Below are 19,296 nucleotides of genomic sequence, written 5' to 3' on the forward strand. Positions count from 1 at the left end.
AGACATTGGCATGGGCTGGGTAAAGCAGGAATTGCCTGTTAGCAGAAGGGAATTTGTATAGATGGGATGAGAAAAGTACTTCACATGCACTATTTCTCACATCAACCCAAGTAGGGCTCTGCTGTTAGTCTGGGACTAAGAGAAAGCAATGAAGCATCCACTTGGAGTGGCCGGACAAGACTCCTGCACCTTTATCAGCTGTGTAGAACTGGTGACTTCAGCATGTGTAGCTTGCATGCCAAGCTATATTTACTGAAATTACCTCAAGCTGCACTGTCCTCTTTTGCATCAGGCCACCCTGCATTCAATGAGGCTTTTAACCCACCACTTTATTAAGGCTTTTGCTTCCAGAATTTTTGTGGGATTAAGATTGGTTCCTTTACACGTGTTTTTAACTGAGGTTTTTCCCCCCCCCCTCTGCCTTTCTATATGTTCCATTACACAACCACTAGGTGGTACTGTGGCAAAGCAGAGTAGCGCAAATGCTCTAGGGTTTCATGCTGCCATTCACAGATATACCAGACTTTCCTCATAAGAAAAAAACCAAAACCCTGCTATAATAGTTGCAAGCATGGGAGAGACCCTGGAGGATGGCAACATCACACAAACTACCATGAATGAGGAATCCCAAGCACACAATAAATGCCGTGTGTAGAAAGAAGCAAATTGAGCTGCAAGGGCCTCAGCTCTTAGCTAACACTCTTTCTCATTGTCAAGTCAGACATCACTTTTATGGTACGTTTGAGTCACACACTTGGGATTTCCCATGTCTTTTCCTTATCTAGATTGGGAGCACACTGTTCTGGACTACAACTCCCATAATTACAAAGCAGCATGGCCAGGTTGAAGAAGGCTGAATTAATCCTTTCCCAACGTGTCATTCTGCAAGAGACGGCAGCCTTTGAATGTCCCTGGGCCTGCCTCACTCTCTGAGGCATTGTGGGACATTAAAAGGGTGGCTAGAACCAGCTGCCCAGCACTGCCGCTTAGAGCTAGGGCAGGCAGAGGCAAAAGAAGCCAGAACTCCTGCACATTTAATGATTATGTAGGAGAGAGGACATCCCCAGGTGTAGCTTGAGCAACAAAATACACCGGGTGGGACAGCCTCTTCGACGCAATTATTCAGCCTTGTCTTCTTTTACATCTGGCCCTCCACCTTGGCGCACTCCCACCGTGCCTAGCTTGGAAGATGGAGCCAGGAAAAAAGCAAAGTGTCACAGGACTTGATCTGTGTCTCATAAATGTGATGTGGGGCGATCAAAGGAATTCATAGGGAATTCATAGGAAAAACACACACCTCACAAATCCAACAGAAAAGGCCACAGTTCCTCACCTGCCAAAGGAAGTGAGGCAGGTGGCTACCAGGAGCAGGGCCTTCTCTGCTGTGGCACCCCGGCTGTGGAATGAGCTCCCTAAGGAGGTTCGCTTGGCACCTACATTATATGCTTTTAGACGCCAGGTGAAGACCTTTTTATTCTCCCAGCATTTTAACAGTCTATAAATAAATTTTAACTTGGTGTTTTAAATTTTAATTTTGCATTGCTGCTGTTTTTCTCTGGTTGAGCTTTTATATTGTATTTTATATTATGGTTTTATACTGTTGTTTTATACTTTGAATGGTTTTAATTTTTGTGAATCGCCCAGAGAGCTCTGGCTATTGGGCGGTACAGAAATGTAATAAATAAATAAATAAATACAGGGGTGGGTGGGACAAGGACCTAACCCAGCCCTCCAGGGTTTCAATCTGGCCTGCCAGGTTCCTCAAAGGGCCACGCCCTCTTCCCCTGGCCACACCCCCTTTTTCCAACTGCCAACTCTTGGGTGGTTTCCTGGCTTTTGGGCAGTCCATCACCCTTCAAAAAACAACAATTCTGAAGTGCCTCTCACAAAGCTTAGTTACTGCCAGTAAGAGCTTTAAGCTAATAAAAGTTTGGTATTTTGGTCCCAAGCCTACCACTGAAATCCTACCACACAGATAAGGGCCAGGATCTCTTCTTGATTATCCCAAAGAGCAGGACATGGAACAATGTAGTGATGGCCACCAATCTGGATGGCTTTAAAAGGGGGTTGGATAAATTCCTGGAGGCAAAGGCTATCCATGGCTACTAGCCCTGATGGTTGTGTGCTATCTCCAGTATTCGAGGCAGTAAGCCTGTGTGCACCAGGTGCTGGGGAACATGGGTGGGAGGGTGCTGTTGCACCATGTCCTGCTTGTTCATCCCTGGCCGATGGCTGGTTGGCCACTGTGTGAACAGAGTGCTGGGCTAGATGGACCCTTGGTCTGATCGAGCATCAGGGCACTTTTGATGTTTTATTTATTATTTATTTATTTATTACATTTTTATACCGCCCAATAGCTGAAGCTCTGTGGGTGGTTCACAAAAATTATGTTCTTATGTAGTGGGCTCAAGGTACAGGAAGCCAGCGGCTGTCTAAACACACGGAAAGCCCTGAGGCGGGTGCACGGTGGCACTGCATTGATTATACTTTCCGAGGATTTCTAGCGAAGGTGCGGAGAAAAATCGGGGGCTTACTCCGACTTCTTTCTCCGGAGTGAGATGAGTATGGTGCAGCCACCATCTATCCTCACTCCGGTGTCGTGGCAGAGGCAAGGCCGGGCGGACGGGGAGCTGGTTGGTTGCTGTCTGCCCAGGCAGGGTGCGGACTTGGCCACCCTAATGGCCACCAGAAAGCCCGTGCTGCCTCCCTTCACTTAGCTTACTCAGTGCCACCCTGCACCAGCAATACCACAGATTTTGGTGGTGGAGCAGTGCCATCTCAGCACCATGTAGACAATCCCCCAGATTCTGGCTCGACAACAGGAAAAAACTTCCTGACTGTTAGAGCAGTACGACAATGGAATCAATGACCTAGGGAGGTTGTGGGCTCTCCCTCTCTAGAGGCCTTCAAGAGGCAGCTGGACAAGCATCTGTCAGGGATGCTTTAGGGTGGATTCCTGCATTGAGCAGGGGGTTGGACTCAATGGCCTTGTAGGCCCTTCCAACTCTGCGATTCTATGATTCTATGAATTCGGCCTTTGGGTAGAAAGAGGTTCCCCGGCCCTGCACTCAAAGCTGTGCCATAATTCATCATTTGTATCATTTAGAGTACTGATGCTGAAATGCCAAGTTTTCCACTGCTCAATCAGGACGTTCCTGCTGCTTGCATGTTACAGTGTGTCAGCTGAGAAGCTGTGACATAGAATCATAGAATAGCAGAGTTGGAAGGTGCCTACAAGGCCATCGAGTCCAACCCCCTGCTCAATGCAGGAATCCACCCTAAAGCATCCCTGACAGATGGTTGTCCAGCTGCCTCTTAACTGTGCATTTGGTTTCTATGTCCTAAATGTAGAACTTGGCATTTATCCCTATTAAATTTCATCCTGTTGTTTGAAATTAGGACCCCAAATCACACACTATCTGCTATCCAATCAGCAGTACCTGGACAGAGTCACATGCCACCAACATTCTCTTTCCCACCAGCAGTATTGGATGGCTGAATTATTGTGCTAGGCTACAACCCCAGGGCAAATGATGAGAGGCTACTGCGTCTATCCTGCTGCCCTCAGTAAGCCTCCCTGAAAGCTGATATCAGTCTCAAAAATGTGCCTATTCCAAACTGAAAAGAAAGTATTACATAATGCCCCCAACCTGGTGCCCTCCAAATGTTGGACTCCAACTCCCATTAGCCCCAGACAGCATGGGTAATGATCAGGGATGATGAGAGTTGTAGCCCAAAACATCTGGAGGGTACAAGGTTGAGGAAGGGTGAAATGTAAGTTGAGATAACTACAAATATATTTGCATGAGGTTTTAGGCCCAGTCTTCCATCTCTCTTGGTCCAGGTTAAGATGCCCCTCTATTGCCCCCCCTCTTAGTTATGCTACTGTGCATAAGAGTCCCTTATTCTGAGGAAATGGATCCCCTCCCCCTCCCTTTCCCCCTCCCTCCCCATCTTTGGGACACTGGGGGGGGGCTCCTTTGGGGAACAGAGGGACAATCCTCGCTAATAAATCAGAGTTCCATCTCTGCACATGTGGGGCAGGGGTTGGGGTGGGGTGGGGTGGGGTAGAAACAAGAATACTTACCGTAATGGCTTGCAGGCGCTGCGCAAACAGGGATCTCTCTGCCATTTTCCCTCTGAAAGACAAACCGAGCCTCTTGGGACGTGTCCAGAGGACACTGGATGCCAGTTGGATGCCAGAACTCACCTTCGCTCCCTCCTCCCCCAACTTCCGTCTCTCGTCCTTACTTGCTCTGATCCCGTACACACACACACAGACCCCCTCCCCTCCCCCACATCTGACATCTGGTTACTGCATTTATGGCATTCAGTAGCAAACCCAGGGCATGGGGGGGGAAGGGGGGATTGCAGACAGGTTCCTCTTCTCTGGCATCTTCCAAAATTTGTCCCATGGTTGTGTCTTCTTTTTAATTTTTTGCAATGCAGCAGCGTTCCACTGCTGAAGGTAAATATCCTGATACAATCACAGCTTGAAGACATAATGGGTGAGTTAAGTTTCAAATTGCTTAAAAGAAAGAGAGGTTCTTCCAAAAAGTACTCAAGGCCAAGTCACATGAGGACTTTTGACAAGGCGGTGGCTCTGCAAATCTGTAGATACTATAGGCTCAGGCAGTGAAGTCACAGCCAATAATATGCTGAGAATGCTACACAGATCAGCCTTCTGCATGCTTTTCCAGACCATTGGAGTGGCTCTATGCAAAATTCCACACGTGTGCTCAGTCATACAAACATGCATGACATGCATGTTACCCATGCTCTAGTCCAGAGTTTTCAAACCTGGGGCTTGTCTAGATGGGTGCTTTACCCCGGGGTAGCTTCAGAGTGGCAGCAGGTGATCTACATGACGCAGCTGCCACTCCGAAGCGATCCAGGGGCAAAGCATCAAAGCTCTGCTCTAATATCTGTGTGGATATTCTGTGAGGGAGGGAGCACCCTGTTCCTCCCCCCATTTAGCTGTAATATGTGATCCTTCGCATTTACAGCTTAAAAATAACAACACGGAACAATTTAAAAACAAACAAACCCGTGGAAGAGGGGGCGCGGATGCTCCCAGGCGTCCTGGAACTGCTGCCTCTGTGCTAGGCTGGGCGGGTGTGGCAGCAACGGGGTGTGGCGGCCACTGTGCTCCTTCCACTGTAGACAGTAGGAAGGAGCGTCAAGCCCCGCGCTGCAGACCCGACGTCGTGAAGACGAGGGCCTGGTGCCCTCCAGATGTTTTTGACTTCAACTCCCAGCATGGCCAATGATCAGGAATTCTGGGAGTCATAGTACAAATCTTCTGGATGGCATCAGCTTGGGAAAGCTCAAGTCACTTCCAGACTGGATTACTGGAATGTGGTTTACTTGGAGCCACCCTTGAAGGTGGCTAGAAACGTGAATTGGTCCAGAATGCAGCCACAGTGCTTTTCATCTGCAGTTTTTCATCTGGGGCTAGCAGATTGGTTCTCATCAGCCCTGGTCTTCTTTCAACTTCACTGGTTGCCAATCTGTTTTTGGGCTCCATTCAAAGTGTCAGCTTTGATCCAAATGCCCCACATGGCCTGGGACCCCCTCTCCCCAGGGCTGGTGCTACCATAGAGGCCACTCAGGCGGCCGCTTACAGCGCCAAGCTAAGAGGGGCGCCGGGCACAGTGCAGCACTCACATGCGTTGGCTGTGAGCCGGCCCGGCCCGAGGATTCAGATGGGCCTGGGCGGGCAAGATGGCGCCCCGTGCCCGCCCAGCCGAAGCGAAGCCAGAGACGCTGGGGTGGGGGTGGGGCGGCTCCACATTCGGACTTCCGGAACGCGCCCGAAAGAGAGAGAGAGAAAGAGAGAGAGAATGTATGCGTGAATGGGGCGTATGGGGTCTTTGAGTGAATGCATGTGTTCATGCGTGTGTTTGTTTGGAGTCAGTGATGCAGAGTGTGTGCGTGCACGCGTGTGTGAGTTGGGGGGATGATTTGGAGGCGATATTCCTATTAAATCATGCATTTTAGACCCACAGACGTTCCTTTCCAATTTGTTTGCTATAATTGGCATGACGTATTTCTTGCACTTTAAAATAAATTTAGCAGTTTCAAGTTTTGTGCTTCTTATTTTTTCCAGGAAACATCTGTTCTTAAAAATCAAAGTTGGCATACGTGTGTGTGTGTGTGTGTGTGTGTGTGTGTGTGTGTGTGTGTGAAAGTAGCTCACCTTGCCTAGGGCGTAAAATAGTCTGGCAGCGGCCCTGCATGTACACCTGCTTCACTTGACATATGAAGTTTTTCTCTCACACTAACAGACGCATGGTGGGGGTACTTCTTGAGTGGTGACACCCAGATTGTGCAATGGTCTCCCAAGACAGTCACACCTGGCTTCTTTATTGCCTGCTCTTATGCAAGTATTATCTCAGCAGACTTTTTTTTTCCGTTTTAATTCTGGCTCTTAGTGCATTTTGAAACTGTGTGCTACTTTTAAATCATAATCATCCCAGTTCATGCACTTGTGCAACTTCCAGGCTCTTATAAGGTCCCCTGTGAGGTCATCTGCTCCTTCTGATGTAAATTTAGGTTACTTTGGTGGCAGGCAAATGGGTTGATCAGACATGAATAGGCATGACTCGCCTTCCGTCATCTTCCTAGCTAAAGTCAGCCTAAGCTATGCAATTGCACATTCATGCATTATGGCAGTGCCTCCTTGTGTGAGAAGAGAAGAAAAATAAATAATATTTGAGTTTGTTATGTTAATGAGCATCAGGCCTTACCTAATGATATTCTGCAACTGGGCAAAAATAATAAAAGATTGAGAACCCATCTTCATTTTGATCTAGGGGGCATAGAGAAGAAAGGGGGTCAAAGAAAGTAAGTAGGGCACAAGAGGCTTCATCCACAATAGCTGCCATTTCCAATTTGCAGGATTTCAGCTACACTCACTAGAGGTGGCAGAACCAGCAATTTGGAGCACTCTGCCATGTCTGCTGCAGCAGGCAGAAAGCTGGTCACCACTGGCCTGACAGGCTGGGGGCGGGTGGTGAAGCAAGGTGGCTCCTGGGTGAGCAGACAGGCAGATACAATGGCTAACTGGCTGACATAGGGGGTCCGCGCTAAAAACTTTTCTTTTTCCTAAAGCTTTTAAAACTTGATTTTGTTCTGACTTTATACTGCTAGTTTTACCCTACCCTGTGCCTGTTTGGTGCATTCTCTTCCCCTCCTTATTGTTTTATTATGATTTTATTAGAATGTAAGCCTATGCGGCAGGGTCTTGCTATTTACTGTTTTCCTCTGTACAGCACCATGTACATTGATGGTGCTATATAAATAAATAAATAATAATAATAATAATAATAATAATAATAATAATAATAACTGCTTGGGTTATTTCCACACTGCTGAGGCATAGTTTTTCTATAATTACCCAGAAATGGAATTAAAATGTAGTTTCCACACAGTTCTCTATGGTGCCGTATGACCCGACAATGCCCTTCTCCACAACCAAGAATCTTCTGTTTCCTCAGAAGTAAGTCCTGTTCAGCAAAGATGCTTTCCAACTTCACTGAAAAGTTTCCTGTTTGCATGTCCTGATGGTTTTGCTTCCTGCCTATTCTGGTTAGGGGATTAATAATTAAGTTTGCAATCCTATGCATGTTTAGACAGAAAAAAGTCCTACTAGCTGGGGCATGCTGGAAGTGGTAAGACTTTTTCAGGGGTAAACATGCATAGGATTATACCCTAATAGTACAGTGACCATATGGAAAGGAGGACAGGGGGCTCCTGTATCTTTAACAGTTGCATAGAAAAGAGAATTTCAGCAGGTGTCATTTGTATATGGTGAAAATCCCTCTTCATCACAACAGTTAAAGCTGCAGGAGCCCTGCCCTCTTTTGTATCTGGTCACTCTAGCTATAATATATATTCTCCAATACATGGTATAATTAAACATATCTCATCCCATGTTTAATATGTCCAAAGTCACAAGTTTGACATATGCATAATATGCAAAGTTTTCTCTTGAAAATGTCTCAGATACATGTCTGAGAAAATTTGCACATATTCCCATTATTCATTTGTTGTCACTATACCATATTCTCCTATTTCTGTTTAACTACTTCAATGTGGTGTAGTGGCTAAAGCGTTGGCCTGGGAGTCAGGAGAGCCGGGTTCTAGTCCCCACTCAGCCATGGAAACCCACTGGGTGGCTTTGGGCCAGTCATAGACTCTCAGCCCAACCTACCTCACAGGGTTGTTGTGAGGATAAAATGGAGAGGAGGAGGATTATGCACACGGCCTTGGGTTCCTTGGAGGAAAGAAAGTGGGATTAAATGCAATAATTAATTAATATATCCAGTAGCTTTTTGTTTATGTTACACAATAACCCTTTATTTATTCCAGAAAGCCATTTTTAAAAAGGGAATTTAGTTTCTGGATAAATCTTCTGAATATAATTTCTAATCTGGATATACTGAAAGAATGGGAGATGTAGATTAATATTTCCTGCTAACTGGGTATACAAAGTGAAAACTCCCTGCAATACAAAATCCTCATCTTCTACCAAATTATTATCAAATTATTATCAAACCAAACTGAGTAATTTGCCATTTCTGTTGCTTTCGGAGGCCAACATTATTCAAAGGAAATGTTCCAGGTGCCAAGAAAAAAGTCTATATTTCTCCCAGATTTTAAGAAATGGATACCTAATTACGTTTTGCTGGATTCGATTTTTTTGCTGATGTAATCACATCCAGTCTGCTAAAAGGATATCAACTCAAAATTGTTCTCTAAATCAGGGTGGAATGCTTTTAAGGGGAGTCTTTCAACCATGTAAGCCGGCCTGTTTAACTCAGGGCCCTAAACTGCAAAATATAGAAACATGTCACCCACAATGGTGTCCCCCACATTGTGGGCTATTTCTTACAATACTGTTATGGATGCTGTTTGACAACTGTTTGTTAGGCTAATGGCTGGCTAATGGCTGGAGCTAATTATAAAAGATGTTCTCCTAGAAGCTAAAATCCCTCTCCAGACTTTGGAATGATATAGCTTTGGAAGGTGACAGCCTCCACCTAGTGGGAGCGAGCGAAGAAACAGTTTGGAGCCCAGGGGATGCCTAGATGCCCAGATGCCCCTGCAGTGGGTGCGCGGTGGTGTTGCGTCAGTTATACGATTCAGCAGCCGCCTTGCAGCCATCATGGGGTTTTTCCCGTGAAGCTGCAAGGTAAAAAAGTCAGGATCTTGCCCCGACTCTTTCATAGAATCATAGAATCATAGAATAGCAGAGTTGGAAGGGGCCTACAAGGCCATCGAGTCCAACCCCCTGCTCAATGCAGGAATCCACCCTAAAGCAGCCCGGACAGATGGTTGTCCAGCTGCCTCTTGAAGGCCTCTAGTGTGGGAGAGCCCACAACCTCCCTAGGGAACTGGTTCCATTGTCGTACTGCTCTAACAGTCAGGAAGTTTTTCCTGATTTCCAGCCGGAATCTGGCTTCCTGTAACTTGAGCCCGTTATTCTGTGTCCTGCACTCTGGGAGGATCGAGAAGAGATCCTGGCCCTCTTCTGTGTGACAACCTTTTAAGTATTTGAAGAGTGCTATCATGTCTCCCCCCAATCTTTCACAGGAACGAGGTGAATATGGTGCCTCTGCCATCTAACCTCGCTCCAGCATCACGGCAGGGGAGTTCCTGGGTGGATGGTGACCCCGATTGGTTGCTGTCCGCCCGGGCAGAGGGAGGTCCAGCAAGCTGAATGGCCGCTGGAAAACCCATACCCTTCCTCTGTGTCAGGATTAGCCGCTGCCACCCTACAGCAGAGAAAGTATGGGGCTTTTTTAAACGCAGCTGCAACTCGGCGCTGTCTAAGCAACCCCTAGTTTGCAGCTTGATTCAGAGTGAATCAGGCAGACACCCGTGAGTTAGAGCTTCATCCCATGTACCTGTTTCCCTTGAATTATCCCCTACAGCGCTAAGCTGTGACCATTCTTGTTGCTGTTGCTACCAGGCAGCAAGATCCTTTGCATACCAGGAAATGGGTTTAAGGGGGGGAAATGTAAAAAAATCATAAAAAATCAACGGAAGACCCAATTTGATTCAAATTTGGTATGCATAAAGCTCTCCTTAGTATCTATTACTGTGCCAATTTTGATGTCTTTATCTTTAAAACTTACGTAGATGTAAGCATTTGTTTAATTTTTCTTCAAATTCTGCTCCTGCGCCCCAGTGGCCCCTCGGAAAACAACAAGTGATACGCTCGAAAACTAGTAGCAAAATATTGCGCTTCTTTTGGTTAAGAAGCAGAATTAAAGCAGGATGCCTGGGAGTACTTCACAATAAAAGCAGATTATAAGCTGGAAAACTTCGGAGTCCTTTGCACGCAATTCGCAGTGATTGCACAGTATAACGCTGGTGTGATAAAGCTCTTAGCTATACATTGATGAGTGAACTTGCTGTTTTGAGGATAATGTAGGTACATACCTATTTCCTTCCAAACTGCTCTGCTTTCATATTTGTAAATAAATATCACAAAGACACCATGAATCTCCAGTGTTCTGTCCTTTAAAGGAAACTGAACTCAGTAGCATTGTTCCTGGAACCTCTCACTGCTTAGACATGGACAGCCCATAAAATTTTATGTACTCAGTTCAAATACTCAAGTACATAATCGATGTGCCTTGTATCAGTTATGAATGGCACACTGAAATAACCACATTTTAAAGCAAAATGTCTTGTATGTAGAGAGCTGATCCTTTACCGATTGCCACTCTTGTATTTTACTGAGAAAATGTATAGTTTAAGAATGTATGCATAGAGTTGGCCTTACCATGAGGCAAGGAGAAGTGGCCATCTCAAATGGTGGATTTGGGGCATCATTATGGGGACATAATAGGAAACAGGCATATCTCCTGCAAAGGGGAAACAATCCACTGGGAAGATCTCCGGTGCAAGCCCTATGGAAGAGAGAGGGAGCTTCACACGAGCACAGACATTGCCTCCATGCATGGATTTGGAAAGGCAATTGGTATTCAGAGATGGGCATTTTACAGCTGACATACACATAGGAAAATGAACCTATTCTGAGGTTCCAAGATTCACGGCCACTGATAAGACATACACATTTGCAGGGAAGGGGAAACTGAGAGAAAGAGTGAGTGAGTGAGTGTGTCTTGTACACAAGCAACACAGAGAAGTTTTCATACACACCAGAGAACCACATATATAGGCAGATAACATTTCATTGCACCCAGATGAATCTGGGTTGCTACTGTGAGTTCATGGTTACTCAGTACCCTGCATAGGGGCAAAAGACAGATTTGAACTCATTATTCCATGGGCACACTCCCAGCAAAAGCCCTGCAGCTAAGCCACAGAGCCACCATGCTTTCAAGGACTGTCACATCAGCATCTCTCTCGATGACCCCGAGCTAATGCCCATTTGTCAGGTGGATGAACGGCTTAATCCTATGACTTGCACAGAGCTTAGCTTGGCTACAAAAGCACATTCGCCCGGCCCAGTTTAACTCATACCCTTTCACCGTTTTCACTGGACATCATTTGCGAGGGGCCGATGTCGGAGCAATGCCCATTTGCTGGAGCTGCTGTCCTGCTTTTTGGGGCAGCCTCCCAGAGGCCTCCTGCAGCTACCAGGTTAACATTCCAAACCGCAAAAAATGGCGCTTCAAGGAGGCTTGCAGTTCCCAGGAGTAACTCCAAAGGTTACTCTGTGGGAGGGGAGGGCAGCCAATGGGACAGCAACCACTTTCTGCCTGCTGTCCGTGCCAGGCCTCTAAACTAGGGGAAAAGTTAATATGCGGTTACTATCACTGGCTTGAGCTCGGCTGGGGATTGCAGCACTTTCCAAACCTGCAGCCCTTATCTCCCAAGCAGATATACCACCCCATAGCCGAGGTTAAGGATGTACACCAGGAGGGAATCTACACGTCGTTGTGAGGGCGCTTACATGCGCCCCCAGTGCGCCCCCACAACGACTGTGTAGACCGAGAAAGAAGAGACGGAGGAAGAGGCAGAGGAGGCGGCGGCTGGGGAACCGGCCACGTCCTTGCCTCCCCGCCGGCCTCCTGCTGCCGGGCTAAGAGCCACCCAGGTCACCCACTGCAGCTGGCTGGGGCATTCTGGGAGTTGTAGTCCAACACATCTGGAGCGTCCCAGGTTGAGGAAGGCTGGTCTAGACGGACCCTTGGTTTGATCCAGCATGGCTCTTCTTAAGTTCTTATGCACACCAATTCTCCCCTATGTGTATTATGGCATGGATGCATATCTCTGAGAGTACTGCCACCCACAATACTCCCTGCATGTATGTAGGCTCCCACAGAGACGTTTTAAAAATAGGCCGGCATCCTAAAGCAAGGACAGGGAACCTCCACCGCATGGGCCTAATCTGACCCGCAGCAGTTTCCCAACCATCCCATGGCGGCTTGGGCCTCCGTGGACTCCACCCACGCCTCTTCCCAAGCTGGAGGCCACCAGAAGCTTGAGGAGGAAACTGCTTGTTATCTTCAATCTGATTGGAGATAACAAAAAGATTCCCTGGGGTCAACTACTGGACATTGCCAAAACATATGAGTTAAAGAAGCATCAGATGCCTTACATCTCCAGCAATTATGCAAGTTAAACAAACCCTTATTGAAAAGGCATTGTGGAGTCCAATGGACCCCAAACAACATTTTTTGCTGAATAAGACGTATTTATTTATTACATTTATATACCGCCCCATAGCCGAAGCTCTCTGGGCAGTTTACAAAAGTTAAAAACAGTGAACTTTAAAAAGTAACCTAAGATCCATAGAAGGTTCAGATACAGATGCTAGAACAACTGTCCATTGGTTAGGCAAGGTAGGTCACTCCAATTCTCTATTCCAATCTAGTCTTAAACTAGATTGGTATCATATTTACTTGCTGCTATTAAGTACTTATATCTACGTGTCAGTTCAGCTGTTGAAAGTGTTTCTAACAGTGCTGGAGGCTCTGAAGCTGTAAAAGCAGCTAGGCCAAACCTAGATTCCAGCAGGTGTTACAATTGCAAGTATTGCCATTGAGCCGTAGCAGGTAAATTATGTTTAACACACAAATCTGAAAAGGACAAAATCACAGATCAGAGATAACAAGGCGATTCTCTTGAGGAGTGGCACACGAAATACTGCACACTCTGCTGGTGCTGGTAAGAGCTCTTGCATCTGTCGGGGATGCTTTAGGGTGGATTCCTGCATTGAGCAGGGGGTTGGACTCGATGGCCTTGTGGGCCCCTTCCAACTCTGGTATTCTATGATTCTATTATTATTATTATTATTATTATTATTATTATTATTATTATTATTTAGAATATTTATATACCGCTCCCCATTGAAAAATTTCGGAGCGGTGTACAAGGTAAAATGAAAATAAAAACAGAATAAAACAGTTGAAACAAAATTTAAAAAGAAGCAAAAATCAGAAATCCAAGGCTGCATGTTAAAGAAAGGCTTCTTGGAATAAAGATGTTTTCAGGAGGCGCCGAAAGGAGTACAAGGTCGGAGCCTGCCTGACCTCCAGAGGCAGGGAATTCCACAGGAGGGGGGCCACCATGCTGAAGGCTCTTCCCCTGGTGGGTTCCAATCGGAGGATGGGTCATAGAATCATAGAATCATAGAATCATAGAATAGCAGAGTTGGAAGGGGCCTACAAGGCCATCGAGTCCAACCCCCTGCTCAATGCAGGAATCCACCCTAAAGCATCCCTGACAGATGGTTGTCCAGCTGCCTCTTGAATGCCTCTAGTGTGGGAGAGCCCACAACCTCCCTAGGTAGCTGATTCCACTGTCGCACTGCTCTAACAGTCAGGAAGTTTTTCCTGATGTCCAGCCGGAATCTGGCTTCCTTTAACTTGAGCCCGTTATTCCGTGTCCTGCACTCTGGGAGAATCGAGAAGAGATCCTGGCCCTCCTCTGTGTGACAACCTTTTAAGTATTTGAAGAGTGCTATCATGTCTCCCCTCAATCTTCTCTTCTCCAGGCTAAACATGCCCAGTTCTTTCAGTCTCTCTTCATAGGGCTTTGTTTCCAGACCTCTGATCATCCTCGTTGCCCTCTTCTGAACACGCTCCAGCTTGTCTGCGTCCCTCTTGAATTGTGGAGCCCAGAACTGGACGCAATACTCTAGATGAGGCCTAACCAGGGCCGAATAGAGAGGAACCAGTACCTCACGTGATTTGGAAGCTATACTTCTATTAATGCAGCCCAAAATAGCATTTGCCTTTCTTGCAGCCATATCGCACTGTTGGCTCATATTCTATGTGGAACCACCAGGAGCAGGCCCTTGGATGACCTCAGTGACCGGGCAGGTTGGTAGGGGAGAAGGCGCTCTCTCAGGTATCCTGGTCCCAAGTTGTTTAGGGCTTTGTACACAAGCACAAGAACCTTCAACCTGGCCCGGTAGCGAATAGGCAGCCAGTGCAGCTCCCTCAGCAGCGGAGTTCCATGCTGGAAAGGGGCAGCTCCAGACAACAGCCGAGCTGCGGCATTCTGCACTAGCTCCAGCTTCCGGAGCAGCTTCAAGGGCAGCCCCACGTAGAGCGCGTTGCAGTAATCCAATCTTGAGGTTACCAATGCCTGTACCACCGTGGTCAAGCTATCCCTGTCCAGGAGAGGCCTTCAATGATTCTAAGTACTGGCCATGCTAGCCAGGAGCAGGCACAAAGCTAGCAGGCTTTGGCTTTGCTCATCTTTCACCTTCCCTGTGTGGGGAACGAGAAACAGGAGCGAAGTCAGCTGTGAGCTTGGCTGGCAACGCTTCATGGCACACAGACCTTCCACAGTGGTCAAAGCCTGCGCACAGTAAAGCCGAGTCCTGTACCAGGTGGCCCAGGGATCAAATTATGTCAGGGTTCAGGGTTCCATCCCCCCTAATGCCAGAGGCAAAGCCATGCCTACTGAGTTCATTTGGTGGTGATGCTGCCAGGCAGTGGGTCCGTTGCCATAGCAGCAGCATTCCCTTTTAGGCTCAAGTTCCAGAAAGTTGCTGACAGATGTTCCCAGGTTGGCAAAAAAGCCCTGTGGAAAGGCCTGGCTCAGTGGCCCGGTCCTGTGAGGTGGCAGCTCTGTCTGCCCTCCAAGAGTCTCTCTGGGGTGTCACTAGCAGTTGGGAGAAAACAAGACTGGCCGACGAGACCACATCACGCCAGTCCTTTTCCAGCTTCATTGGCTACCAGTCCAGGTCCGGGCCCGATTCAAAGTGCTGGTATTAACATTTAAAGCCCTAAACAGCTTGGGGCCAGGCTATCTGAAGGAACGCCTCCTCCCATATGTACCTGCCCAGACCCTAAGGTCATCCTCAGGGGTCCTTGGCCATGAGCCCCTGACAAAGGAAGTGAGGCAGGTGGCTACCAGGAGCAGGGCCTTCTCTGCTGTGGCACCCCGGCTGTGGAATGAGCTCCCTAAGGAGGTTCGCTTGGCGCCTACATTATATGCCTTTAGACGCCAGGTGAAGACCTTTTTATTCTCCCTGCATTTTAACAGTCTATAAATAAATTTTAACTTGGTGTTTTAAAGTTGTAATTTTGCATTGCTGCTGTTTTTATCTGGTTGAGCTTTTATATCGTATTTTATATTCTGGTTTTATACTGTCGTTTTATACTTTGAATGGTTTTAATTTTTGTGAACCGCCCAGAGAGCTCCGGCTATTGAGCGGTATAGAAATGTACTAAATATAGAAATAAATGGCAGGGTCCCCTGGCAGTCTACCTGGGAAGCCGGACTCACGGTCCTCTCCTCAAGCAGGGAGTACTTTGCTCCTTTATTTTAAATGGATGGGAAATAGCAGCCTGCCCTTGTGCGATTGGGGCCTGAGCAAAGTAGATGGTGTCAAGGATTTCCAAGCAAGGTCAGGTCCACAAGGAAGTTAAAGGGCATTGAAGGTGATAAGTTATTGTAGGGTGAGCAACTTGTGGCCCTGCAGATGTTTTGGCCTACAATTCTCATTATCCCTAGCCAGGATAGGCAACGGTGAAGGATCATGGGAGTTGTAGGCCAAAACATCGGGAAGGCCAACAATAAGCCTTCAGTGGTCAAGGCAAGTAACTGTGCTGCTCCAAAGAGCACTGGCTTTCTTATGTTGAGAGGCAGTCAGACCTCCTCCTGCGAAACTTTTTCAGCAAGTTCTTTCCCGTCATTCGCACTGGGCTCCTTGACCTCAGCTGGTAACAGACAGCAACCATTTCAGACACTGAGTGGCAGGGCTCATGAGTTTGTTGTGGAATACTGCGCCAGTGTGCTATGCTAAATTAATTAATTCAAGGCTCCTGTGAGCCTGAGGCTCCCAATCACGGAAGAGGGAGCCTGCTGTGTCTCTGCATGATATACTGGTCTGACCGTACCTCTCTCCAGCCTTCACCAACCTGGTGCCCTCAGATGTTTCAGGCTACAGCTCCCAGTATTCTTGAACATTGGCCATGCTGGCTGGGACTGATAGGAGCCGAAGCCCAAAACATCTTCGGGGCATCAGGTGTGGGGGGAAGGCTGCTTCTCTACAATCAGCCTCTATTGGAAACCAATAACTCTGCTGGGTATCTGCATGCTTGGATCATTCAACCACTTCAGAGCTGCAGCAGAAACATCTGCACTGGGCTTGCCTATGTCCCGTGAGAAGGCACGCTCAGAACAACGACTCACACAGAAACACAGGGATGGTCTTCACTGAGGACAGGTAATTCATAAATAAGCGTTTTTGGGAGTCAGAGTAAAGTGGACCCCCCAGCCTTTAATTTAAAAAGAAAAGAAAAAGAAAGGTGTCTCAGCAACTGAACTTTGGAAAACACTGCTACAGAGCCAGCTTGATTTATGTTGGATAAATAAATGATTAGTTAGATGAACTAGATGATTTAATATGTGGTTGCTTATTAAGTCTTTTCGATGGAGTCCTTCAGGGTCAGCACTTTGGCAAGAGCTGTCCAACAAAAAGAAAAACCTCAACTATTTCTCAGTCACTAGGGCAAGGACCAATGGTCAGATCCTGGGACCCAATAGGCCTGGAGTCACAAGTTCGGAGTTGGAGGAAGGGTCACTCATGCGTAAGATGATAGAGAACTGGGCCACGTAAGCAATGGAGTGCGATGGACTAGGCTGAAGGTCCTTGGTAGGCATGCCGGGCTGTTGGGAGGGTGTGACTGAAAAGCAGCAGAGGGTGACTGACGGGGAACGTCGTGCAGGGCTACGTCCCAGGACGCTCCGTCATCACCGCCTTCCTGCTTGCTAGCCTGAGGGTTGGGATTTTGGCCCACCTAAGCCAGCCACATAGATCGAGCAGGGCTATGGCCTATTGCCATGGTGTGCATCGCCTCCAGTCAAGACTGGCCTAGCCCTAACCCAAACAGTCACCTAGGCCAGGCACCATTTTTTTTACAAAAAAATTAAGGGTGCTGATGAAGCAATTTACAATCTTGAGAGTTACGCCTCTGGGTCTCAAGCAACACCACAGAGTAGAAGTGGACACCTGGCAGTTGGAGCTCCAAATATTTTCTCTGGCCCCATCCAGGAGGAGATTGTGTGGCTAAAACACATGCAGCTTTCAGACCATTGTCTGCAGGAAACGTGGCTCCTGAGACCAAATACATCAGCCATCTGACGCACAGAGGATGTTGGGACGCAACTCTTGGATTACATGCAGGACTGGAAGTTGCAAAATTTTAAAACCCTACAAAATGTTAATCAGGCCATTTTCATGTAATTAAAAAAAAAAGCATGTTTCCCAATGCCTTCGGGTTTTGCATATAATATCTCAGGCCATGCTTGAGCAGATGTGCTTAGTAATTGCTTTCATTGCTAGGTAGCACTAGCTTTATTATGGAGCCTGGTCAAGCCAGCCCTGCTGAATGCTGATTGCAGTTCTTAAAAGGCCAGTGTCTGTTTTTCCAGTCTTAGAATCATAGAATCATAGAATAGCAGAGTTGGAAGGGGCCTACAAGGCCATCGAGTCCAACCCCCTGCTCAATGCAGGAATCCACCCTAAAGCATCCCTGACAGAGGGTTGTCCAGCTGCCTCCTGAAGGCCTCTAGCGTGGGAGAGCCCACAACCTCCCTAGGGAACTGATTCCATTGTCGTACTGCGCTAACAGTCAGGAAGTTTTTCCTGATGTCCAGCTGGAATCTGGCTTCCTTTAACTTGAGCCCGTTATTCCGTGTCCTGCGCTCTGGGAGGATCAAGAAGAGATCCTGGCCCTCCTCTGTGTGACAACCTTTTAAGTATTCGAAGAGTGCTATCTTGTGGGCCTGCATTCCTAAGGGACAGGAGAAGCTGCAAGAGAGCCATCCTCAGTCAGAAGATGGGAGAGCTACATCCTCTGGGATGGTATAGAATGGGTTGCGAAGGGCTTCCCTTGAATCAGAGTGACTTGTGACCCATCTGAGTCTTCCTCAGGGTAATGTCGAACCTCAGAACTAGGGGATACAACAGCTGCAGCCTGCATAATAAGAGGTGGACCCTCATCTATGTGGGAATGGGAAGAGTCACATGATGATCATGTTCTTGCCACTGCCAGCTCAAAGGCCTAGGGTGCCGAGGCACGGGAACTCAATTTCCCACAATGCAAGGAGGCCCTAGTATGCACCTTAGTATCCTGTGCCTTTGAGCAGGCTGCAACTTGTGCAGCAGAGATTGGACCATCCTTCTCATTTCCTTGTCTGTTGGAAGTCCAATTGAGAGTCTATGAGTGCACTCCAATTACATTGATTCTAGGGACTTCCAAGTAGGCCCAGGCCCAACCCAGATCCACTTTGGCCCCTGGAGATTCCAGCTATGGGCTAGTAAAACAGACCTGTGAGCCACTGCCCGTATCAATTTTAGTGCATCCCAGTCCAAGGTTTGTGGAGGCCTTGTGCAGGACATCCTCTATGAGGCCTCTTAACCTGGAAGTGACAGGATATGCAAAACAGACATTCTTTCATCGGCTTTCTGGATGCCCTATGCAAAGTGAGAATGGTGGCAAGATTGGGTTGATAGGCTCCTTGAGGCCTCAAGAGTCCCAGCAAATGCCTGATCTCACCACCGTTTGGAGCAGTCCTTGAACATCTATCTTTCTTGCTTTTCACTAGAACCCCAAAAGCCAGGTACAAAACAGTGGCTCAGAAAGGCATACATAGAATTGTGGGACAAAGTGACCCTTCTGAGCACATGCTAAGCCCAGGAATTCATTTTAAGTACCAAACCTGGAACTCACACACAAATCCTTTCTCTCTAACACACACACACACACACACATGCCTGTTTTCCCATCCAAGTGTTCTTGATTTCAGCAGCCTAATTTAAGAAAAAAGGAGGCTTCTACTTGTTGTTACTAT

The 19,296-nt window shown here is 47.3% G+C and overlaps 1 protein-coding gene across 1 annotated transcript in view; it reads right to left on the minus strand.

The window, feature by feature from the left end:
* The window catches only part of PALM3 (paralemmin 3), a 42,870-nt gene that overhangs the window by 20,972 nt on the left and 2,602 nt on the right, over positions 1 to 19,296 (minus strand). The window contains exon 2 of the mRNA XM_063119101.1: positions 4,088 to 4,139. Coding sequence (XP_062975171.1) covers positions 4,088 to 4,132 — 45 coding nt within the window. The 5' untranslated portion in view covers positions 4,133 to 4,139. The remainder of the gene's footprint in view (positions 1 to 4,087; positions 4,140 to 19,296) is intronic.

This window comes from Elgaria multicarinata, chromosome 3 (genome assembly GCF_023053635.1).
Source record: "Elgaria multicarinata webbii isolate HBS135686 ecotype San Diego chromosome 3, rElgMul1.1.pri, whole genome shotgun sequence".
NCBI lineage: Eukaryota > Metazoa > Chordata > Lepidosauria > Squamata > Anguidae > Elgaria > Elgaria multicarinata.